General features: G+C 43.8%; 1 protein-coding gene across 1 annotated transcript; it reads right to left on the bottom strand.

The window, feature by feature from the left end:
* Nucleotides 1-3709: 3709 nt before the first annotated feature.
* On the bottom strand, nt 3710-14991 carry PRSS23 (serine protease 23). Its single transcript, XM_025848635.2, has 2 exons — nt 14848-14991; nt 3710-7272 (listed from the first exon to the last, which is right to left on the bottom strand). The coding sequence occupies exon 2, from the start codon at nt 7257-7259 to the stop codon at nt 6129-6131; it is 1131 nt and encodes a 376-aa protein (XP_025704420.1). The 5' UTR covers nt 7260-7272; nt 14848-14991; the 3' UTR covers nt 3710-6128.
* Nucleotides 14992-25580: the final 10589 nt, after the last annotated feature.

Raw genomic sequence — 25580 nt, 5'->3', positions numbered from 1 at the left:
CTCCGCAGAGCCAGGCTGGGCCAGTCGCTCTGTTTATTTCATTTTCTGAGCTCTCCCCTTTCTCTCCAGTGCAAACAACACTTCAGTCTTGCTTCACTGGATTGGAACTCGACACTTCTCAAAACTGTCCTGGCTGTTTATGGAAGAGAGAGTGCCTTAGTCCTATTTTTTTTTTTTTTTTTTTTTTAGTTATCTCCACTTAACATGAGGCTCGAACCCATAACTCCAGGATCAAGAGTCATGTGCTCTATGAACTGAAACAGCCAGGGGCCCTTGCCTGAGTCCTTTTAAAGTCTGAAGACAAGGGGCAGTGATAAATCAAGACCAAGGGACACTTGGTATTTTTACACACTTGATACACATACACACACACACCACACTGAAGAGTCATCTTGCACCTTCTGCCCTCAGATAACACCAGGCTGGGCAGGAGGGGACAGCCGCCCCTGGGCCTCCCTAAGCCCATGTTTTCCTAGCCCTTCCAAGCGCAGATTCCCCCAGGGAGGGTGTGACCTTGGATCCTTGCACCTCCTACGGGCAGGGCTGTCCCAAGGCTCCCCGGGAGGGTTCCGTCCATCAGGCATGTCAGGCACTGACGAAGCACACAGCATGCGCTCCTGCAGTGCGGAGCCCAGAGATGCACAAGGCCACATTCTGCATGCAGGACCACGTGGCCCCTCCCAGGTCTCCTGCCCTCCAGCCCATTGCCTTGCCCACTGCAGCCAGAGGGACATTTCTAAATGCAACCTGGTCCTTGGCCCTCCCTCCTCACCCACTCGACTTTAGACCTTTTTCTCTTGGCTTCTGTGAGACCACATTTTCACGGTTTTCGTCTGACCTCATGGGCTGCTTCTTCCCAGGCTTTGGGCTGCCTCTTCCTCCTCCTCCTCCTCCATGAACCCAACCTCTAAACATTGGTGGACCAGGATTCTGTCCTCAGTCCTCTTCTCAAGCCTCATGCTCCCATTCTCTCCCCTGGTGATGTTATCTCGCTCTGTGATTTTAAACCCCACGTGCTGATTCAAGATCCTTCTGCTGAACTCCACAAGCAGAGATCCTTACTGAGCAATAGCTTACCTGACATTTGGAGTGCTTACCTGACATCTCCACTTGGGCATCTAGTCTTTCTCCTTCCTTCCCTTCCCTTCCTTCCTTTCCTTTTTTTTCCTTCCTTTCTTTTTCTTTCCTTCCTTCCTTTCCTTTCTTCCTTTCTTTTTCTTTCTTTCACAGATTTATTTATTTATTTGAGAGAGAGAACACAGTGGGAGGGGCAGAGGGAGAAGGAAAGCAGCAGAATCCTTGCTGAGCACAGAGCCCCAATGTGGGGCTTGATCCCACCACCTTGAGATCATGACCTGAGCTGAGATCAAGACCTGAGCTGAAATCAAGAGTCAGACACTTAACCGATGGAGCCACCTAGGCACCTCTCCACTTGGGTGTCTATTCTTTCGAACCTAACATGACCAACAAAAATTCTTGATTTTCATTCCCCTGACCCCAAACCTAGTCCCTCCCCCAGTCCTTCCCTTCTCAGCAGATGGTACCTGGAATCTGCCTGGAAGCTCAGCCCCCAAACTTAAGTGTCATTCTTTTTTTAATTGAGGCATAATTGACATATGATATTAGTTTTAGGTACACAACATAACTATTTATTTGTATTTGTTGTGAAATGATCACCATGAGTCTAGATAATGTCTGTCACCATACACAGTGACAACAAATTTCTTTTTCCTGTGATGAGAACTTTTAAGATCTACTTTCTCAGAAACTCTCAAATATGCAATGCAGTATTTTTAATTATAGTCACCATGTTGTAATTACATCCCCATAATTTACTTATTTTATAGCTGGCAGTTTGTATTTTTTAATCCCCTTCATTCATTTCACCTCTTGAGCAGACCCTCAAGGGCCTTCACGCTCCAGCTCCCTCAGCCTGGAACATTCTCTCCCCATACCCCAATCTTCAATAAGCCAATTATGTGTGACAAGCCTGGGCTCGGGGTATTTTGCTGGTTCACCACCGGAGGGGGCTGTCTGCCAGTTAAGTATGTCCCAACCACAGGAGGCAGAGGGTTGCATCACCAGAGGTATGTGCTAAGGAGGATGGAAGAGCAGGTGTTACCTGAGAAGCAGCAATCACTGAGGAGAAGACACAGACGTTTGCTCTTTCCCTCTTTCTCTGCTCCACGCCAGCCCACTGGAGGAGCTGGACCTAGAAGAGAGAGGATCTCTGAATCAGATAGGAGGGTTTTAAGTTTTAAATTAAACTGCATTGAGATTTATTCACCAAAAGGAACCAGGCAACTATGGAATCAGTCTGCCCAGCTCCAAGGCCATCATGTTCCCACACCAGTCTGCTGTCCCAGCCCTTAGCCTTATTTATTCTAATCCTGGAATCTGGTTTCTTTCTTTCTCTGGGCCAACAGCAGACTAAAAACAGATACGTTATCTGCTAGAAATGGTCCATGTTTACCACCTATCTGCTCTAGATGCCACCCCATCAAAAGGATTTTTAAATGCCCTTCTCCCATTGGAAGCCCTCTTCCAATGCTCCAGGCAAAGAAGGAACTTTGTAAAGTAGGAACCACTGTGGCAGCCCAGAGATAAGACAGGCAGGAGGCTGCAGCCCCACCATTGCTCCGAGGTTACCAAGCCTGGCTTCAGGCTGTATTCCAGACAGCACTTTGAAGGGCTTACCAGTTAGGGTTGAGCAGACATGCTGGATTTCCTGGGACCTACCTGGTACATGCCCGTTGTCCTAACCTCATTATTCAGACTTCCCTTTCAGGCTCAAAAAACCCCATTCTGGATGATAAATTAAATAGCCGTTCTACCAAATAGCCATAAAAATCAATTGACAGTGGCAACTTCAAGGTATCCTTGAGCTGGTTCGTAACAAGGACTAAGAAAAGGGCCAGCCATGAAAAGTAGAACTCAGACAATGCAAGAAGGAGAGCCAGGCCAGTGCAGGAACCGTCTACTAGCCTCCGTGGCCCAGGACTGTGACCAGCCCCTCCAGAGCAAGTGCCGAGGACTGCCGTCAGAACTTGCCCGGAGCCCCTTGGGTGGCTGTCCACCAGTAGCATGTGGTCCGTGGAACAGAAAGTGTTTATTCCAGTGCACACCTGTCATCCTCAACAAGCTCTGGACTAGAGACTCCGGTAGGTGTTGGAGATCACTACCTTAAATACTGACCTGGTGTCCCTGGGGACTTGCCCTTGTACTGAGCAGGGCATGGGGTCACACAAAGAGCATGATCTTGATGTTCCAACTTGCTTTCCAGTCATTTTAAATCCATTTTTGGTCCCCAAAAAGTAAAGAAAAAATACATCTACAACTCCACTACTGGCTGGCTCACATATCTTTACCTCTTTATCCCTATTTTTCCATTTTTTTGGACTAGCTCCTTTCTAAAATTCAAAATTCTGAATAAAGTCTATTGGGGAAAACAATGTCCCAGATTCTGTCACAACTTTCTCTCAGCGACAAGTGATTTGCAAGTTTATTCTCTCCCATTTTACCCTCCGAACCTTTCTGAATCCTGGATCCCGTGTTCTGGTTAAACCCCAAAGGCACCAACACCTGATGCCACTAAGGGCTCATCATACTTTCCACATGATCGCCTTGACCAAGGGCTGCTACAGAGATCCCCCAAATGTATTTATTAGAACACTAAATTGCTCATAGGCATTATATGACAAAACAAGGGTTCAGTGATCAAAGATCTTTATTGAAGTGCAGATTTTAAAACATTACCATGTCTCTTTACTACAGGACTTCTTAGAGCTTTCAAAGTGCAAACAGGCAAATGAATCCCTGATAAGGAAAGGGAGTACAGGGAGGCATCTCCCTCCTCCTCGATGATGGTGCCCTTTTTGTTCTTCGTAGAAAATCTGGAGGGATGAGTGTTTATGGCACACACTTTAGGAATGTTGTTCTACTAGCCTTACTAGAAATATATCCTTATGATGTATCACTAATGCATGTAAAACACTAATTATATTAATATCATGGGTCCATTCTTTATTTCAAATTCCACAATTTAATACCATGCTTCCTTTTATTACTACTGAAGAGATGGACATGTTGAGTTATTTTACAATCTATGAGTTCTGTCGTACACAGCATGTATTATTCTTGAGCAAATGACACCTATTTGTGAACTAAATATTGATATTATTTTGACTTTGTGCCATTGCCTACCTTTGTGGAGGGAAATTACAACTTTACAAAAAATCAAAATCAGGAAATCAGGTGCTTCACAAAAGGAGCATTTTTTTTTTTTAAATCAGTCCTGTATAGGTGTTCAGTGAACTTCTTTTCCTATCAAGCAAGAGCAAAAACAAAAGCCCCCAAATACCAAACAAGGGGATGCAGACCACTCTTCTTTCTCATGCTAGATTCCTGCTAGATTTCAAAGCAAATTATACTGGAACTCAGAAGAATCCTGGCAGCCTTACATCTCTTTGCTATGCATAGTATTTCTTACGTGATCTGAAGAAAGCACTGTGGCTGTACATTTCTTGAGTGTCTTATCAGGATTATTCTTCTGAAAAGCTCAAGAAACACAAGCAAAAAGCCACCCGGAGAAAATTTAAGCTTCAGTGCCATATCTGAATGTCCTCGCAGAGAGTTACAATTCAGGCTGATATTCCCTAAGGTACAAGCCCAGCAGACATCTGTCCTGTAAACCTTTTCTCGCCACACTGATACCTTTAGGAAGACGCGCTCAGGCTAAGAGGCATAAAATAAGTCACATTCTTTTCTTTACAAACTGTGATTATCATATGGATAAAACATTCATAAAGACGTTTCCTGGAGTGGGAATTCTGATCCACTTTGCATTCTCTTGATTTCCATTTTACTACTGTACTTGATTATATGTGCCTCAAGTATCCCCAGTAAAAGAGGCCCTTTTAAAGCCGGGGGGGGGGGTGGGTGGGTGGGTCCTCTTGGTTTTTCTTAAAGCACCATCCAAATATTTTTACTATAAAATAAGTAAAGGAGAGAGGTTTCCAAATTGCACAAGTCCATTGCTCCCTGAAAGCACGCTGAAAACTCTGTAGAATAATTTTGATTAAGTTGTAGGATCGTGCCAGGCTCCAAACAAGCACTTATTCTGTTGTAACATCTGCCAAGCAATGCATCCGTTGTTCTCTGGAATTTAATTCATTTGAAATTACTCCATCCAAATGATAAAACATGAGATGCGCTATCCTCCAGGGGTAAAATGAAATGATTGTTTTTAGTGGGACCACAACTGTTTGCTGGGAAGGGATACAGCCTGTTCTAATTAGGCCCTGATTATTGTCTTCTGGAAAAGAGCGAGTTCAAGAAATGTGAGTAAAATCCTGTTAAGTGGAAGGATGGGCATAAAGAGTCTTGCCCACTTTAGTGTGTCACTAAGCTGACAGGGCCATAGGCTGGGTCTTTCCCAAAAGTAGAGTAATAGTCTTTGGGAAAGAAACTATTTCAAAACTACAAGCAGCTTGGGATACTGATTTACTGTAAGATATAGTTTAACATGTGTACCAATATAGTCAACAAATTCTTTTACTCATCAAGGACTACTGTGCAAACACCTCCAAATCCAAAATATTATACCTGCCTAAGAAGTATCATGAAGGTTCCTAAGAATTTTATGCGGTAGGGAACACTGCCATCTGCAAATGTTAATGATTAGGCATTAAAAACAACAATGATAACAACAGCAACAACAAAAAAACCCCAAGATGAATCTCCGGAGAAAATACACATATATACACACATAAGAATTTATATCTCCCATATGCCACATATTTAATATAAACCGTTGAAACAAGTTCAGATGAAATAAAAATCAAAGTTCTCAAAAAGTGAAAGATTAACTTGCTAAATATTCCCTATCATCCCACACCATATCAGTATGGTGTTTTTTTGATTTCTATGCAAAAGTATGCCTTTAAAGTCCTTAAATGATATATGATACACAAACCAGTTTTCAAATAATAAAGCCAGGCATCTTGCAGTTTTAAAAAATTAGGTAAAAGATATCATCTCACACACACACCCACCCCAATGACAACATTTGGCCTCTTCTAAAATAAGTACATGAAGACCACCAGGTGCCGCCAGGAAGGAAGACTGTGTCACCCCTCCCTACAGTCCAGGTAGTTTCCTTTAATCCAATAGCAGATCTGGGCATATTTGAGAGGGGTGATTCTAACGGCCACGTTGAAATCCTGTGGAGAACCATTCATGTCGACCCACTGGTGCCCTGAAAAAATGCCAATAATTTTCCGCTCCCACTTCCGCTGCTGCCTCTTCCACATCCTCACGTAGACCCCGGAGCCGCTGGCCCCGGGCTGGGCGTCACACTGCTGGTACAGCAGGTCATAGGTCTCCTCTTTGACGTCACAGAAACGGTACACCAAGTTGCCTGGCCGATCATTGTCATAACCAGAAAAGTGGATTCTGCCCCCTGGCAGCTGCTTGGCAGGAGGGCTCACCCCAATCTTCATGAACTTTCTCTTGTGGGGTTTTTTGAGTTCTAGGAGGGCATAGTCATAATCCATACCAATGTCGTTGGCATTGCCTTTGATCCAACCCTTGGGCACATGGGTGCGCTTCACCCGGATCCACTGAAACTTCATCTTCTCCGGCACCGCAGAGCTTGAGCTGTTGGCCCCTCGACCGCCATCTTTAAACTTGGGCTTCAGGAAGCCCACTCGAAGTTTCTGGGTTCCCTTCACATAGGTTTTCCCATCATGGATGCAATGGGCAGCTGTGAGGACATGCTTCTCTGCCACAAGGGTACCCGTGCAGCCAGTAGATAACTTCACTGATGTTGAGAAGGGGTAGTTGAGCAAGAAGTCCTTCCCAAAAATGCTGAATCTGCTGTCATAGCCATAAATCTGCCGCTTCCTCCGAGACTTTCCCAAAGACTCTTGTCCCCCACCCCTGCTGAGGACATAAATGCCCACCCGTGTCTCCGTGCGGCTGCCATTGGCATAAAGCGTTTCATAAGACAGGTACTGCTTGGCCTCTTCGTAAGTGGGCAGTGGCATTCCCTTATGACACTGGGGTCCGCATGAGGAGGACACTTCCAATTTGGCTTCGGCCCCAAAGTCTGGCTTGCCTAGGTTGAGGGTGGACTGGGGCAAGACCACGGGGAGGCGGTAAGCGGGCCAGGTGGGTTTCCAGTGGGCACCATAGGGGCTCACCTGCCCGACAGCACAGAGGAGGAGGAGGAGCAGCAGCAGCCCTGGGATCCCCGCCATGCTGAGCACCACTCTGTAGGAACAAAGATAAGCAGGTCAGGAGGACAAGGGGCTGAGCACCGGCTGGCTGAGGAAACAGCGCGCCAGCATGCCTGTCATTGTTTCTAAGTCTGGGAACCCTCCTCAGGAATCAGGGTGTGGAGAGGAATCCCGAGATAATGGTCTCACAATACAAGGCTTGACCTGGGAACTTTTCCATGCTCAAAATGAAATGGGGTGTTCATTCCCTTCCACGTCTAAGATGCCCCTAATGATGGCCCAGTGCACGGCGGCGTGCAAATAGTCACTCATCCCCAGAGGAGCTGCTCCGGCAGCCCCGAGTTCTGTGTGATTTCGGGCCTTCTTTGAGCTTGGTTCTGAGCTTTTGTCCTCTCCTACCTCCCTGGTCCACCTGCCTTTCTTTCTGCTCATTCTCAGTATAGCCTGTGCTTGGAAAATCTTCAGAGCAACTTGCTCATGTAAATTTAAATAACACAGCTGACTAAGGGCCCAAGGCCTCAAGGAGGGATAGCTCCACAGCATCAGCCCACTGGGATTCCTATCACTTCTAAATGCGGAGTGATTCCAAAGAGGGCATGAGACCCCCCTTTTTTTCTTTGAATTTAAAACAACCTTAACTATTATGAACTTAGTTTCCGAGTCGTCAGGCCTCTAACAAACAAGATATTCCTTCTTCCTTTGGATTTTGTGGCATGCTAACAGGATCTCTGTCAAAGATCTGAAGCTCTAAGGTAGCATCAGGTATCACATTGTGAGCTTTACTGCTGGTTACTTTTCAGGTCTTTGTATCTGTGTTCCTGGCTCAGCTGAATGCCTTGAATTTGGCCCCATGCTAGCACTCAACAAAGACTTATTGAACAGATTTATTGAATGAGTACCTGTATTCATCGAAGGGTGAGTGATTAGTGTGGCTATAAAAACCACATTTTTGGAATGATGCATGCTGAGTGCTAATGACAGAGATGTATGTGGATGATGGGGTGGCTCAAGGAAAGGACATGAAATCCAGGTGTGGTAGGGGCGCCTGGGTGGCTCAGTAGTTAAGCGTCTGCCTTCGGCTCAGGTCATGATCCCAGGGTCCTGGGATGGAGCCTGGCATCGGGCTCCCTGCTCAGCAGGAAGCCTGCTTCTCCCTCTCCCTCTCCCCCTGCTTGTGTTCCTGCTCTTGCTGTGTCTCTGTCAAATAAATAAATAAAATCTTAAAAAAAAAAAAAAAGGGAGAGAGAGAGAGATCCAGGTGCAGGGAGTAACAAGAATGGGGGAGCCATTCCAGGGGTGGTGATGCTTGAGGGGGTGGTGAAGGTGAGGAGAAATTAGAGAACCTAAGACAGAGTGAAGGGGACACTCTGAGGGAGGGGACAGTAGTATGCAAGGACACAGAGACATGCAACCATGAAGGGCATTTCAGAAACTGTTCAGCAAGGGTGGAAGACAGCAGGCGGTGGACGCAGGGGGCAAGAGCCGTATTATGTGAGGCTGTGTACACTAACTGAAGAAGTTTGGATTTTCTCCTAAAATGTATGTTAAAGGAGCTGGCTCAATCATCCCACAAGAAAAACAACAATGAAAAATGAGTCTGGGAAGTACTTTCACAAACATTCAAGCACCAGTTGGCTCTGACTGGCTGTGGATCTTCTGCTCAGGAGAAGCTGACGCGGCAGGTAAGGTACTGTGCTCACGGTGGAGTGTTCCCGAAAGGAGGACAGGAAGGGGTTAGGTCTCCCAGGCTTTGGAACCTAGCAGGAGTCAGGAAGAAACCATGTCCTTGTTCCCATTCTCTTCCCCTTGAGAGTACAGACCTGCCGGCTGCTTTGGGGTGTTTTTTTTTTTTTTGTTTTTTTGTTTTTTACATAAAACTGGAAAATCCCATTGATCTGATCTAGTCCAGCTGAGCATACCAACCCACATTCCCAGTACCCACACACAATATTACTAAGAAGTGTGCTTGCCCGCACCGCAACCCCCCCCAAACTCTGGGATCTTTTTGCTTGACTCTTTCTCTCTGATCCTACCTTTGCCAGAGAAAACGAGGGTGGGATAAAAAAAGAATGAGCTCCTCGAAAAGGTAATTCCTGGGGACTTCCTGACTCTTTGAAATTGTTCTTTCCCTTTTTTGAAATAGGAGGAGTCCCTGGGCCCTTCTGTGGGGAGATAATACATCTAGTGGTTTCTCTAAGTCCTTGAAACCATGGGGCATGTGTGTATGTGCACACACGTGTTTGCATGTGCTTGTTGGTGGGGAGAGTGGACACTGTCAGGACTAAAGGCCCTAGGTGGATGAGGGAGGGGATGCTAATGCTAGGAAAGCCTTCCTCCCCAATGGGGACTTCAGGGATGGGCTAGGTGTGGTGAGGACAGCCCTTCAGGAAACTTCAGGAGATGGCTCTGTGTCTTATTATTCCTGTCTCCTGGCTCGGGACCCAGTCCTTGAACATATCTAGGTCCTGGACAGCCTTTTTCTCTATGTAAGTTGCTGTCTGGATAACTAAATGCCCCCCACACCAGAATCCATGCCAAGTGTGATATGTACTACGAGGAATCCTGCGTCGCCCACAGGGCTGCGCCGGGGACCCCTACACGCCTTCTCCTCCTCCCTTGGATTACTGTGGAGAATGCTGATGCCTGCTAACACTGACCAGCAGATGTGTTAGGCCAAGTTTGACTTCAGCTTATCCAAGAAAGAAAACACAGGATCCAGAGGCCCAAGCTGCCAAGCATTCCTGTTCTCAAAATGGGATTCTTAGGGGAGAGACAGGAGGAGAGGAGATGGTGTTCTGCTATGAGGTATCGCAAACCGTAGGTCATCTTTTCAGGTGCTCGAAGAACAGGGTAGTTAGGTCGTGCTCGCATGGGTCATCATCTCGAGTGTGCACCTTCAAGTCTCAAGCTGGAAATTTATATGTAAAATGGATCCTGGGAGTGCAGAGCCTGAATTATCTACTGTAGCAGAAGTCCCCCAGTGGCACCTGTCTTTATCCAAACACTGAAATAGTCCATTGGCAAGGGTGCCAGGGAAGAGAATGGCAGGCAAGAGTCTGAAATAGTTAACTAGGAACCGGATCTTAATGAATTAACCTCCTCTTAGGCAAAATTAACTCTAATTGCACTTTCCCAAGTGCTTTGCCTCTACAGCAAACCTAGTTTAAAAATATTTTCAAAGTCCTTGAAATGTGTCTTATCTCACAGTGAGGTCACAGTTTTTTTTTTTTCTTTCAATGTCTGTCTTTCAAAAAACGTTTTGGAACCAGTTCCTGAGAGTTTGTGGGTCTGGAGAAATGGAGACAAGTCTTTTCGTGGACATGAGGGCTGGGCAGTAAGCAAGGCTTCCTCACTGGCCACAGCTTCACTCCAGCCTCCCAACATACAGGATCGAATTTGTTCCTCAGAGAGAGGACAAACGACTGTGCCAAGAACCCTTGGGATCATTTACAAATCACAGGATGCTGGTAGAGAATGCTAAAGAGTCTACTGTAGATTATTATTAGGATATTAATATTCTCTAAGGAATATCAATGTTCTAGATAGAATATTATCTAATCAATATCTAACATTCGTTCAAAAATATTCCTAATTCAGGGTCCTTACAACTTAAATTCTGATCATTTAGCCAGTGAAGCAGAAGTTAGCCATCTATAAGTAAAGGACTGCTAAGCCAACAGGGTAGGGTAAAGATTTAATCCTTTAGGAATATACTTTTTGGATACCTCAAAAACATGAACTTCCATTAGTCTGAAACACTGCCTGCAAGTTCCCTATGTTATTACTTAAACTGAACTCATTAACTTGTGATAAGATCATGTTCTGATGGTTTATATCTTGATTAAATTTTCTTTGTAACTCTGAAGGCTATAAAATTGCATTAAAAAGACTTTAATTCAGATTGAGAAACTAATGCAGACTAACGCAGGTCAAATTACTCCAAACTGATTAAATTTCATTATTTTAAAAATTTTATTGAAGTACAATTATATTAGTTTGAGGTGTGCAAGGTAATGGTTTTTAACTGACTGTAAATTGGGAGATAAAGTTGTCTGTTCTCAGGCTCCCAAATGGGTTTAGGGTGATATCTGTATTAAGGTTACAAACTTCATAAACTGCTCACCCCTTTACCAAATGTGTGTTTAGGGCAGTTTAGAAACTATTCTGAATAGCAACCTGAACTGGATGATCTCTTTAGTCTTTTTAATGCTGGTCTTTTCAGGCCCAGGATTTTCCAATTTTGTAATTTTCCAGGGTCACAAAAGTCCAAGGCAAGCACTATGCTGTGCACAAACAGGGTCTGCACCACCATTTACTGTTTGGCAGCCTACACTCACAGAATTGAGGAGGCCGGGAGGCAGAAGGGAAAAGGAAAATTTATCTTGCTTATCTCTTGCCTATCTGGGAGACAAGATTTCCCTCATCAGTTCGCCAAGGAAACAAAGGCCTCCAGCAGAGGGCGGCTTTCAAGAACGGAGTAGAAGGATGGTTGGGTGCGCTGGCTCTTAGAAAAGTGTGAGGGGGGAAATTTCACCCACCAAGGCCCTTTCCCAAGGCATTCACACCCTACCCTGACTCCTTTCCCATTAATAAGACGCCAATGATAACCATGATGCTTTAAAATTAGGTTGGTGGCTTTGCATTAATTTCTCAACTCACCTGATGATAATTTCCTGAATAATTTCCCAGGAGACAATTATTGTTTCCATTTTTATAAACTCTAAGCAAGCCTGCACTATGCCTATTTAAGTTTACTTAAACAAACACTCTAGGATGGAAACAGATATAACAACATTTATAATTTCACTGTTGGAAAGGTAACTAATGGATTCCATTAACTTGAAATGCTCTCTTGCCTTCACAAATGAATCACCTTATCCTTATAGAACTGTCTGAAATATGCACCCCTTAACAAAAAAAAAAAAGAAAGATTTCCAAACCTTACCTTCCAAATCTTATCCTCATTATATCTAAATCTAGATGAAGAAAATTCAAGTCTATAACGTTTCATTTCTAGGAAAAAGCCTTTACTGAATAGATTCCTCACATACATAATTATCTTGTAAAGTTCTCAACCAAGTATTCTCACATATCGCTTCACCTGAATGACAAAGCTGAGCGAAAAGCTAAGGTAAGCAAGTATTTTTTTTTTTTTAACATGCTTAGTAATACAGAAACTATTCCTTTTCCAATCTGTATATCTGACTCACAAGAGTTACACATTCTGGGCTCCATCACTCAATATGAGCTACTCTCCTGCTGTCCACGGTCTAAAAATATTTATACTTTATGAGGATGCTGCTACTTCACAAATCCACTAATAATCTAATGGTGAAGGGACTGTGCACATTATCAGAGATGTACAAATACCCACCATCTGCCTGGAGGCTGGGCACTGGAACTTCTCTGCCCCAGATCTGCACCTTAGTCTTCAACACTGCAACAACACAGCTCTCCTCAAGAGGGCAAGTGTTTGGGAGAACGACTGAACTCCTCTAGCAAACAAGTGATGGGAGGAAAAAAAAAAAAAAAATCTAATCCTCAGGACATACATTCTCTATTGTACAACAGATGAATTCCTGTGACTGCTATAAACAGTAATGTCGAAACAAACAGTGGGCAAGTCTGTGGAGATAAAAGTTTTGGACACCATCTGGAAGACTAACAAAGGGTTTTCCATGGAATCTGTGGCCAGGAATACTGAGCAGTGAAACCATGCTAATTCCTAAAGCAAATACCTAAAAATGAACAAAGCTCTGTGAACCCTCTTGCTCTCATTTTCCTGAGTCACAGAACTTATTAAAGGAAAACAGACCTAATCATATAATGGTTTAGGAATTACAGCCCAGACAGGAAAGAAATACAGGGAGTTTACAAGCCCAGCCACCCTAAACATAATCTTATGGTCAAACCAAGTTTAACTTCTTCTGTATCAGCTTTTAGGCAAAATGAACTACCCTAGGGAGCTTGGGACAAACCTGGCGGCAGAACAAGAACACAGTGTATCAAACTGTCAATGGTGAGACCAAGAGGAAGGAATTCTCCAGGGCCAGTGGGAGTTACGCATGAATAACGCCTGGTGGACTGAATCCTCAGAGATCTATGAGAAGAACTATGTGGGAGAACCCGAGCCTATTAAACACTGAAGACTGAAGAAGGGGACAGCAATGTTCTCAGATCCACTAATGGGCACTTTGGCACTGATACTACAGACGGAAAAGTGCACCCAAATTCACCATCTACCTGAATAAGGTGTGGGTGTTACAAAAATGAGATCCGTATTGGTTACCTGGGAAGAATGCTTCCTTTCCCGCTCAGGTACAGGAAAGCATGACAAGTTATCTCCTGACTATTTACGTGGGAAGAACACAAGCGAAACAATTTATTCGAGTGCAGAAGGTGTGCATATGATCAAACTTTCACAAGTAAACGTAGTGTCTTTTGTAGCATTTCTCCTAAATCCCTCCCCCCCCCTCACCTCCAATTCACTGTCAGGCTTCTTGAGAGACACAGTCCTAAGGCCTATTTTCAATGCTCTTATGCACAAGGAGGACCTTGAAACAAGTGCAATAAATATCCTCACATTAACGGGCATTAGGCTTTGGCCACAGCTGACTTCAAACTATAAACTCAACTCCTTCCCCTGTGGCCACGTGAGGATAACTCTGGCATTGGCCTATCTGCTCCTGAGGAGCGCACAGGGAGGGACTCCTTAAGTCCAGTCTCCGGAACTGAGGGAAGCCCGCCCATCCCCACACTGATCCTGAACAACCTGGAGCTTTCCACCAGCCCGGGGCTGTTTCTCTTTCTGAAGTCTCCTGGGTGTCGCCCAATGGGCAATAAAACACACCGGATTTTTATCAGCTGCTTTTTCGTGAGATGTTGGAAAGCAACCCTAATTTGTATTCTGGAGGGGAATGGTGGTTTTCCTTCACCAAAACAATTCTTCTCCCTCCTCTCCTAAAACAATTTTTAAACTTTTATTTAAAAGCTAACTCGTGAACGTCCACAGGCCGAAGAAGTATTTGCTTCCAACGACGGTGATAGTTCACAGATAGCTTAGAAGGAAGCACACGGTCATCAATTAAGGCTCCAGAGAAAAGATCCTATTCCCCAACCTGTGTTTGCTGCACTTTCTTGCTGGCTAAGATGTGTTCAAAATCACGTGCCCAGAGTTAAAAATTAATGTTCAGCTCATGTTGAAATACATATATGCAAAACCCCAGGAAAATAAGTGGTGGCGGGTGTGCGCGCGCGCTCGCGGAGGAGATGGGGGTGTTGTCATCGCCCAGCTGGGGGAGAGCTTGCCCAGAGCCGGCTCTTTCTACTCCCACCCAGCATCCAAGATAGCACTTTAAAACCCATCTTTCCCATCCGCTGCACGGTGACACTGTGTGAATGCAGGCGCCCTGCAGCCCCTGACTCTCCGCGGAGCTCCTCCAGGCCGCGGGTCCCAGCCCTCCAGCCCCGAGGGCGGCCTGGCGAAGTCCCGGTGCCCCCTGCAGCCCGCAGTCACCCCACGCCGCGCGCACAGGCCCTTTGTCCCGCTGCTCTCGGCGCCGCGCTCCCCGCGCGCTCGGCGGTGTCCCCAGCCCGCGCCCGCACTCACCCGCGCCGAGCAGCCCGCCGGGGCCGCGGCTCACTGCGCCGCTCCAACAGGTGTGGGCGCCGGGAGGGCGCGTGCGACTCCCATGCCTGCCCCGCGGCGCGACCGAGTGCGAGCTGGCGGGCGGGCAAGCAGCGCCGGCAGCGGGCGGGTCCGCCCCCCGCGCCTCCCGAGGCCCGCCCGCCCCGCCTCCGGCCTCGGGGAAGCCGCGCGGCCGCCGCCTGCCCCCCGCCCCCCACCCCCGCACCCAGCCCGCGCGCCCGCCCTTGCCGCCCACCGCCCGCCTCCGGCTCGAGCAGGGGCAGCCAGCCCGGGCGTTCCGCCGCCGTTCGGTCCGCGCGGGTGGGCCCCAGCGGCGCGGCGGCTCTCTCCGGTCCGGGCCTCTCCGCGCCAGTCCGCGCCAGTCTCGCGGAGGGCCCGCCTGGCCCGGGAGCCGTGCGCCTTTACCCTTCCGGCACCGCGCACCCCGGGGGCTCGGCCGCAGCGTCCCGAGCGAGCTTCGGGCCTTCGCTGCCGGCCCTCAGCTGCCTGCCCGCGAAGACCGGGTGCTCCCCAGAGTCGCCCCCAACCCCAGCCTAGAACTGGGGACGCGGGCTACACCTGGGGCATGGGGAGCCCCTCGACAAACTGAAGAGTTGCGAAAAATCTGGCACTTGAGTTTTTAGGGGACGACCGAGGTCCTTCCCGCTTCACCCAGTCTCTCAGGTGCCTCCGAGGAACGCAAAGCTGCGTTGGGTGGCAGGACCGCCAAAGCTTTGCATCCCTTTCCGCAGAGGCGGGGTGCGTGGGGCCCAGAGTGGCTGGCGGGCGGGCTGCTGAGCCCACGGCCTCAGCTTTCCATAGGGGCACCAGCTGGTGGAGCCACCTCCTCGCGGAGCTGGCCTGCTTTCCTTGAGTTCACTCCTGGGAGCCCACAGTCCCGGGTCTCCCCTCAGCCCCGCGGGTGATTGCGCCTTTTAAGAATCTAGTGCTAGACCTCATAGAATGAGTCTGGAAGCTTTCCTTCTGTTTCTATTTTTGAAACAGCTTCAGTAGAGTAGGTATTATTTCTCCTTTGAATGGTTGATAGAATTGCCCTGGGGAATCCATCAGGCCTTGGACTCTTATTTTTTGGGAGGTTTTTGATCACTGCTTCAATCTCGTTACTGGTTATTGGCCTATTCAGGTTGTCAGTTTCTTTCTGTTTCAGTCTTGGCAGCTTGTAGATTTCCAGGAAGGCGTCCATTTCATCCAGATTGCTCAGTTTATTGGCATATAGTTGATAATTATTTCTAATAATTGTTTCTATTTCCTTGGTGTCAGTCGTGATCTCTATGAGGCCAGCATTACCTTAATCCCCAAACCAGGCAAAGACCCATCAAAAAGGAGAATTTCAGACCGATATCCCTGATGAATATGGATTCCAAAATCCTTAACAAAATCCTAGCTAATAGGATCCAATAATACATTAAAAGGATCATCCACGTGGGATTTATCCCCAGGATGCAAGGGTGGTTCAACTTTCGCAAATCAATGTGATAGAGCACAATAAGAGGAGAGAGAAGAACCATATGGTCCTCTCAATTGATGCAGAAAAAGCATTTGACAAAATACAACATCCTTTCCAGATTCAAACTCTTCAGAGTACAGGGATAGAGGGAACATGCCTCAAGTTCATAAAATCCATCTATGAAAAACCCACAGCAAATATCATCCTCAATGGGGAAAAGCTGAAAGCCTTTCCCTTAAGATCAGGAACACACCAAGGATGCCCACTTTCACCACTATTGTTCAACATAGTAGAAGTCCTAGCAACAGCAATCAGACAACAAAAAGAAATAAAAGGTGTTCAAATTGGCAAAGAAGAAGTCAAACTCTCTCTCTTCGTAGATGACATGATACTTTATGTGGAAAACCCAAAAGACTCCACCCCAAATTACTAGAACTCATACAGCAATTCAGTAATGGGGCAGGATACAAAATCAATGCACAGAAATCAGTTGCTTTCTTATACACTAACAATGCAACTGTAGAAAGAGAAATTAGAGAAACGATTCCATTTACAATAGCACCAAAAACCATAAGATACCTCAGATTAAACCTAACCAAAGAGGTAAAGGATCTATACTCTTGGAACTACAGAACACTCATGAAAGAAATTGAAGAAGACACAAAAAGATGGAAAAACATTCCATGCTCATGGACTGGAAGAATAAACATTGTTAAAATGTCTATGCTACCCAGAGCAATCTATACTGTCAATGCCATCCTGATCAAAATTCCAATGACATTTTTTCAAAGTGCTGGAACAAACAATCCTAAAATTTGTATGGAATCAGAAGAGGCCCCAAATCACCAAAGAAATGTTGAAAAAGAAAAGCTGGGGGCATCACGTTGCCTAAGCTGTGATCACCAAGACAGCATGGTACCGGCATAAAAACATATAGACCAGTGGAACAGAATAGAGAGCCCAGATATGGACCCTCAATTCTATGGTCAAATAATCTTTGGCAAAGCAGGAAAAAATATGCAATGGAAAAAAGACAGTCTCTTCAATAAATGGTGCTGGGAAAATTGGACAGACACATGCAGAAGAATGAAACTCGGCCATTCTCTAACATCATACACAAAGATAAACTCAAAGTGGATGAAAGACCTCAATGTGAGACAGGAATCCAGCAAAATCCTAGAGGAGAACATAGGCAGTAACCTCTTTGACATCAGCCACAGCAACTTCTTTCAAGATACATCTCCAAAAGCTAGTGAAACAAAAGCAAAAATGAACTTTTGGGACTTCATCAAGATAAAAGTCTTCTGCACAGCAAAGGAAACAGTCAACAAAACAAAGGCAACCCACAGAATGGGAGGAGATATTTGCAAATGACACTACAGATAAAGGGCTGGTATCCAAGATCTATAAAGAACTTCTCAAACTTGACACCCAAAAAACAAATAATCAAGTCAAAAAATGGGCAGAAGACATGATAAAGACACTTCTCTGAAGAAGACATACAAATGGCTAACAGACACACGAAAAAATATTCATCATCATTAACCATCAGGGAAATTCAAATCAAAACCACATGGAGATACCACCTTACACCAGTTAGAATGGCAAAAATGGACAGGGAAAGAAAAAACAAATGTTGGAGAGGTTGTGGAGAAAGGGGAACCCTCTTACACTGTTGGTGGGAATGCAAGTTGGTACAACCACTTTGGAAAACAGTGTGGCGTTTCCTCAAAAAATTAAAAATAGAGCTACCCAGCAATTGCCCTCCTGGGTATTTACCCCAAAGACACAGATGTAGTGAAAAGAAGGGCCATATGCACCCCGATGTTCACAGCAGCAATGTCCGCAATAGCCAAACTGTGGAAAGAGCCGAGATGCCCTTCAACAGATGAATGGATAAAGAAGATGTGGTCCATATATACAATGGAATATTACTTAACCATCAGAAAGGATGAATACCCAACTTTTACATCAACATGGATGGGACTGGAGGAGATTATGCTAAGTGAAATACGTCAAGCAGAGAAAGTCAATTATCATATGGTTTCACTTATTTGTGGAACATAAGGAATAGCATGGAGGACATTAGGAGAAGGAAGGGAAAAATGAAGGGGGAGGAATCGGAGGGAGAGATGAACCATGAGAGACTGTGGACTCTGAGAAACAAACAGGGTTTTAGAAGGGAGGGATGGGGGATGGGTTAGCCCGGTGATGGGTATTAAGGAGGGCACGTACTGCATGGAGCACTGGGGGTTATACAAAAACAATGGATCGTGGATCACCACATCAAAAACTAATGATGTATTGTATGGTGACTAACATAACATAATAAAATAAAAAAATAAAAAAAAAGAATCTAGTGCTAGAGCTTTCCTCTTCTCTCCCCACTATATCAGTATTTAATAGAGATGATGATCTACTGAGTCCCTTCTGTGAACCATCTTTACACATTAACGGTTGCGGTGAAGAAGTTGCAGATAACCGCTGTTTTACAGATAAGGAACTGAAGTTTAGAGGGTTAACGACCTGCCCCAGTGCATGGAGGCCACATTTTGTCTGTCAGGCCCCTTAGCTGTGCGTTCTCTCATCAAAGCCCACTCTCAGAAAGGGAGGGTCTAACATACTATTTCACACCAGCGTGTTAATGATACACCTAATGTGTTTGTGTTTGCAATCGATTTTAAATAGGAAAGCCCCAACACGTGCTCTTGTGTAGTGTTTCTCAGTGTGAGAGAAACCTATATCCTCCACTATTTTAAGGGCAAGATTTTCTCAAGCCTCCCCAGTATTGGCTTAAATTAGTTTCTTTTATAATGTTACCTTACTATATATAAACAGTTATATATTAAATCAGATATAAATTTCTGTTACAGCTTATGAACAATTCTGGAATAAAGCCAAAACAAATTTATAAATTAAATATAAAATTTCCTTCCCAGAAGAGTAACGTTAAATTAGTAATGTTTACTCTACTACTACTAGCATCATGTGGTACTGACTGCCCAGGTATGGGTACATTTGAGCTCTGTGTGGCTCTCCCCCTCTCATTGGGTGTCAAGTGCCCGGTATTGACATAATTTTCTCATTTCTTTCCTCTGTTCCAGCAACCACATCTTTGCTCACACCCTTTGTTATAATGACCTGAGCCGAAGGTTTAACTGACTGAGCCACCCAGGTGCCCCTGTGCTATTCCTTTTTTAATAGCATAAGGGGTAAAGTTATAACTCTTGGCACCAAGGCGCAGCCCACATAGACGCTGAAATCACAAGGCAGGTCTTGGTATTAGATGGTTATCCCAATGATCCAGAATGTGTTTGTATTCATTTTATATGAAAACTATGAAAAAAAGTTTAATTATGGATCTCCAAGGGTCCATAGCTCCCAACTGGAAAAACAGCATTAAAATCCAAATACCTTACTTAATAGAAGAGCTGGAGTTGGAATTGGAAGGAGAGGAAGAAGGGAGAGACTTCTCAACCATGCTTGAGTTTCATTAGTTTTACCCCAATTCAGCAAATATTTATTGAGCACCTGTTACATGCTAACCATGGTGGTAGGCACCAAATCAAAGAGATGGCCCCAGGAAGACAGTACAGCAACATAATTAAGAGTGCACCAGAGGCATTCAACTATGTGAGTACTATTCTGGGCTCTGTCACTTATTTATTAGCTGTGTAGCTTTTGGCTTAACCTTTCTGTGCCTCCGTTTCCTCCTCTGTAAAATGGACACAACCTCATAGGATTGTTTCAAGAATTGAATCAATTAATACACATACAACGCTTAGCACACTGCCTGACATATAGTGAGCCCTTAATAAATACTACCCACTGTTACATCTGTTATATGAAAAGAACATGAGTTAGGTCTGCTTTGGAGCCGGCCCTTTCAGCAGGACCTCAACCCACACTGACATTCACGGCTCCTTTGTCCTGACAGTTTAAAAAATTACATTGTAACCAATTTGGGGAAATAAGATGGTGGAAAATAAGATAATTATTCCCATCATTCAGAGAGAAAAAGTGAGGCACAGAAGGACCCAGGAGCACATCCCTTCCCCATCACCACTCCCACAACTACCGATGTTCCCCGGGAAGTCAGGGCATAAACAGGCACCATCTACGCCTATTGTTTCCTGAGGCTGTCAAGAGTGAAATGAGAGGATACTACATGGCTCTTAGTTATCATGGCAATTGCCACAGGAACACGAGCAACAGATCTTTAGAGTACCCTGACCTTCAAGAGAAATGTCTTGTGCAAATAGCAGATGTCCTCCTGCTGAGCCTAGATATTTTTCTTTATGTATTTGTCCCATTCTCCAGCCCCCCAAACAAAAACAAAACCCTCACTGCTTCTAAAGAACTCAGTTCAAATCCATGATCATAATTCTCAAATACTCTTCGTGTGCATAACAATTCAGTGGTTAAAAATGCATTCAGGGCAAGGCCCCCACGTTTCCTCAGTGCGCACTCTGCATAAGGTGACTGTGAGAGAGAGCAGATCTCCCTCAGCTCAAGGAATGTATGCTGTGGTTATGAACAAACAAACAAATAAATCAAATACGGGGGCAAGTGAGATATAGACTGGATCAGGCTCCAGCTAGAGAACATGGAAGAGGAAAGCATTAATTCCCACTCTGGCTTCCAAGAAGTGACAGAGTTTGAGGTGGAGCTCAAAAGATGAAGATCTGATCAAGGTTTTAACAAACTTCATCTCACTGAGTTCCTCCACTGTGTAAATGAGCAAATCAGTGGGTGAACGAAGGGGGCAGAACTAACACTGCATTGTAATAATTATAGCTATTGTTTATTGAATGCGTATTATGTGCCAAGTAGTGTGAAATACACTTTATTGCACGTAATCTTCAAGACAAACAAAAAAATAGAGATGAGGATTATCCCCATTTTGCAGATGAGGAGACTGAGGTGCAGAGAGGTTCAGTAAGATACGCAGGGTTACACTACTGAGTAACGTGGCTGTGACTTCTGCCCAATCTGTCCCATTCTTTCATCAACTTTTTCACTCATCATTTTTTAAAAAACCTTTTTAGAAAGTTTTAATTCTTGCCGTTAAAAATCAGTCAAAGTCATGTCAACCTTTAGGGATAAACTTTGGGGTATTTAAAATAACATGTTTGGAAAACTGAACCACATTTCTAATTGCCAGCATTATGCTTTGTTCTTGATAGAATCACCTTTTTTTCTTTTCCTTCTGTTTATTATATCCCAGTTATAACCCCTGGCCATATTGACTTCTGTGGTGGTAAACTGATCTCAAAGAAAGTCAAGGTCTCCTGCAAGAGAATCATGATTCTTCATGGCAGTCGATAAATTCCTTTCCAACAATGCCTGAGCTTCATCAATTCATATTCAGGCATTACATTAGCCCCCAATCACAGACACACTTTATCAGTAGGAGGAACTGAAGCTTTGGAGTACAAGGTATCTGCTAGTAAGAATCTGGTCTCCAGTGAACTGGTCAACTCTTTTCTCATGGTGTTGTGTTGCTTCCCCGACCTGCCTTTTCTTGAGCTTACGATAAGGTGATTGAACCAGCTGCTGATGTCACTCCAGCTCTAAACACCCTTTCGATTCTATCTTCCTTTTGTTCCAATTGTGCAATCATTAAATAATGTCCTGTTAAATGGCCTCAGAGCAGCAGACAAGATGGGACTGAAAGATGATTGGAAACTTAGGGTAGCAAGTAGGTTAAAGAGCCAACGCCAACTCTAAATCTAAACTGCTAAATGCAATATTTTGGGCTAATTTTTCATTAGTTTGAGATCTGTATGCAGCTTCACCAATTTAAGTCAGTTTGAAAGTTATTTCTAAGGAGATACATATACATACCTAAAAAATCATTTCCATGTGGTTTCTTTGGTGATAACATGGCTTCTTCTGTGGTGGATAATATGGATCTAGAAGTTTACTCAGATAAGTAGTCCTTTCCAGCTCCATGTAGTGAGTAAAGAGAGTTGAAATGAGAGACGACATAAGAGATTGGCGGCGGAGGCTCTGGGTAGAGGGGGCATGTTCTAAACCTGTCTATGTGACCTTGGGTAAATCACCTCACTTACCAGCCTTATTTCTCATCTGTAAAAAGAGAGCCTAGATCACCTGCTCTTGCAGCCTTTGAGTCTCTGACACTGTAATCCTTACAGGAGGGATGATGCATGTGTTTTGTGATCTGTCAGGCACCATGGGATCCTGGCATAGCAAAGAATGTGGAACTCTGGAGTCAGACTCTCTTGGATCCAGTTTAGAATTCATTTAGTCTCTGGATGACCATGGATAAATATGTGACTTTCTGTTCCTCATTTTTCTCATCTGGGCTCTGGGGCTAATTTAAGACTATTGTAAAGATTTAATCAGTACAAAGCACATGGTACAGGGCTCAGCATAAAATAAATTCTAAACTGAACTTACCTAGTATTATTATTATTATAATTACTACCACGAAGATTGTGAATGCTCAATAAATGTTTTAAAATTTGTTGGATGAATGAATGAATGAATGAATGAATCAATCAATCAATCAATCACACTGGTATAGCATCAATGCTAAAAAGTTTAATGCAGTCTCTCTAAGGAGAAATGATCTCGGGACTCCTATTCAACCACTCGAAAGGCTTTCTGTCATAACTCTGGTCTGTAGCAACAAAGAGTTTCTTAGAACTGAATTTAGGAGAAATTATAGATTCAAATGAGAGCCAGGATTGTATTTTTTTGTCTCCTCTTCCAAGCTCCCCTGTGGTACCATCAGTTATATATTCCATAAACATCTATTGAACCCCTGATATTACCAGGTCTGTATGTTTGTCAGTGTTTTTGAGGGCAAAACCAGATTTTTTTCTTGTGATGGTGAATTGAAAATCTTACATGGTACAAAAATAAAACCACAACAAACTCCTGTAATTAACCATAGTTTTTTGAAAAGCCAGCAAAAAGAACCACTAAAACAAAAAATCTTTATAGCATTTAATCAAACAAATGTATTTATATTGCACTTAAAACTTTTTAAAAATTCCTGTTTTTGTTAAGTTTATTTTTTTAAAGATTTTATTTATTTATTTAACAGAGAGAGAGAGAGAGAGAGAGCAGGAACACAAGCAGGGGGAGTGGGAGAGGGAGAAGGAGGCTTCCCGCCGAACGGAGAGCCCGATGTGGAGCAGCTTGATCCCAGGACTCTGGGATCATGACCTGAGCCGAAGGCAGACGCTTAACTACTGAGTCACCCAGGCGCCCCTAGATTATTCATTTTAAGTATTTAGAAAAATAAGCACACTCTGAATATAAATATGGGAAGGTATAATATGTAAAAGATCAATATATAAAGTAGTTATAAAGTTAAACTGCCACATTGGTACACATGGTGCCCTTAAAAAAATGCTGCACAGCAAAGAAAAGCTTTACTCTAATCCTACTTAAAAGAATATAGCAATTTAAAATTATCAGGAAGAAAAACAGGCTTTGGCACTAGCAATTTCCTGTAAACCGTGGGCACGATTCTAAACTGAAAAATTAGAAACATTTTGAAATAACTATGTGTTTCTCATTTTCTCTGGTCCAATTCAGAGTCTCCAGAGGCCAGCCCTGATCCCTAGGCAAGTCCTCTAACTTGCCTACTGGATCTCACGAGCAAGAACAAAAGGGAAAATAAAGGGGTTTTTCCTCCTTTAATTCAGGGAGAAGCAGCAGAGCCATTGGCCTCAAAATAGACATTAATAATCTTTTGATATTCTCTTTACATTCATGTGATAAAATTTTCTCCCAAAGCTTTGTAACTTTAAAACCATTTGGGGGTGAATTCTTCTGTTTTTATGTTCATATTTATCCATAAATACTGGGTTTTCTCTTTTCTGTCTTATAAGGAGCAAACTTTTATGTGGTTAAATATGGGGTCTGGATACTAAAACTCAATGTCTTTCAAGAGTTTTCTCTTTTTTCCTCTGGCAAATGTTACTTGTCCTTCAAACTCAAATATCAACTCTTTTCTCAAGTTTTCCAAATCCTTCATTGCTAGATATGTAAATTCATCCTCTATGCTTTTAGAGAATTGTATTGACATATCTTAACTTGTAACTACAGCTGATCTTTAAACAACACTGATTTGAACTGTGTGGATCCACTTATATGCAGATTTTTTTCAATAAATACAGTACAGTACTGTGACACAGCCACCCTGGCATTGTTCAAGGGTCAACTGTACATATTTACATGTTCAGCCTCAAGTGGTCTTAAGCTCCTTATCAGCAGAAACTCTATCTTGTTTTTCTTTCTCGTCTTCGTGGTTTTCCTTGATAGTCTAGCAGAAAGCCTGGCTCCTAGTAAAGGCTCAACTGATTTTTATTAACAAATGATTGAGTGAATTAATAAGTGAAATTCTAATCTGCTTAAAATATCTGGTCTGAGATAATTTGGCTTGCCTGTCATTAAGAGCAGGACACATTGTATGTACCATTTTACCACTAGGGCTCCAGTGTTTTCCAGGATATAAATCTGAATTTCTGCTTGATGCCACCATTCTTACCTTACAGGGCATGTCAGGATAACAAATTCAATTTCTACTTGGGCTGCTTGTTACATTTCACAACTCATTTTATGGCTACATGATGGCGTTCTAGGTATATTTGCTCACAGTTTGTAATATCCCTGTCGACTTTCTGCAGAACACTTTGGAATATGCTCTGAATTCTGGCTGCCACAGTACATTCTGAATTGGTCTGCCGGGGACTCCTACGGGATTGTAGAATCTTAGTGGACAATATGTATTTCCCAAACCCTATTTCCTCACACACTTCTAGAAGATGTTAAAATAGGTTGTCCATGGGAAAAAAAAAAGTTGAACATGTGTATTGGCCTTTCAAATGCTCTGAGAAGTCCTGAGTAGAGAAACCTGGTTAAGCTCCTTTATATCAAAGTTATCCAATCTTATTTGACTGCAGACTCTTTTTTTCAATATGGTAGAACATTCATGGAACAGTAGAGTTCTCTAGGATACAGTTTGAGAAACACTATCTATAAGCTTACTCCATTTCTGGTACTAAACCACTTCGGTTCTCAAAATGTGATTTGTGTTTTTTTTGCATCAGTGCTTTTGTTTGTGTTTGAAACACTATTTTTCATATCCACTTGTCTCAATTTCACTCATATATTAAAGGTCTAACACAATGGCTCATCCCCTACAGAATATTTTTATTGGTCTTTGATTTTCCATAACATTTTCTACAACTTTCTTATGGCTCTTTTA

Source organism: Callorhinus ursinus, unplaced genomic scaffold (genome assembly GCF_003265705.2).
Source record: "Callorhinus ursinus isolate GAN/ISIS: 27379988/994484 unplaced genomic scaffold, GSC_fseal_2.0 scaffold35, whole genome shotgun sequence".
NCBI classification, from domain to species: Eukaryota; Metazoa; Chordata; class Mammalia; order Carnivora; family Otariidae; genus Callorhinus; species Callorhinus ursinus.
Note: the sequence above shows the minus strand (reverse complement) of the source record. Positions and strands in the feature narration are given on the sequence as shown.

Excerpts from the sequence above, each read along its gene's own strand:
- PRSS23 (XM_025848635.2), bottom strand. The coding sequence starts at position 7,259 with ATGGCGGGGATCCCAGGGCTGCTGCTGCTCCTCCTCCTCCTCTGTGCT.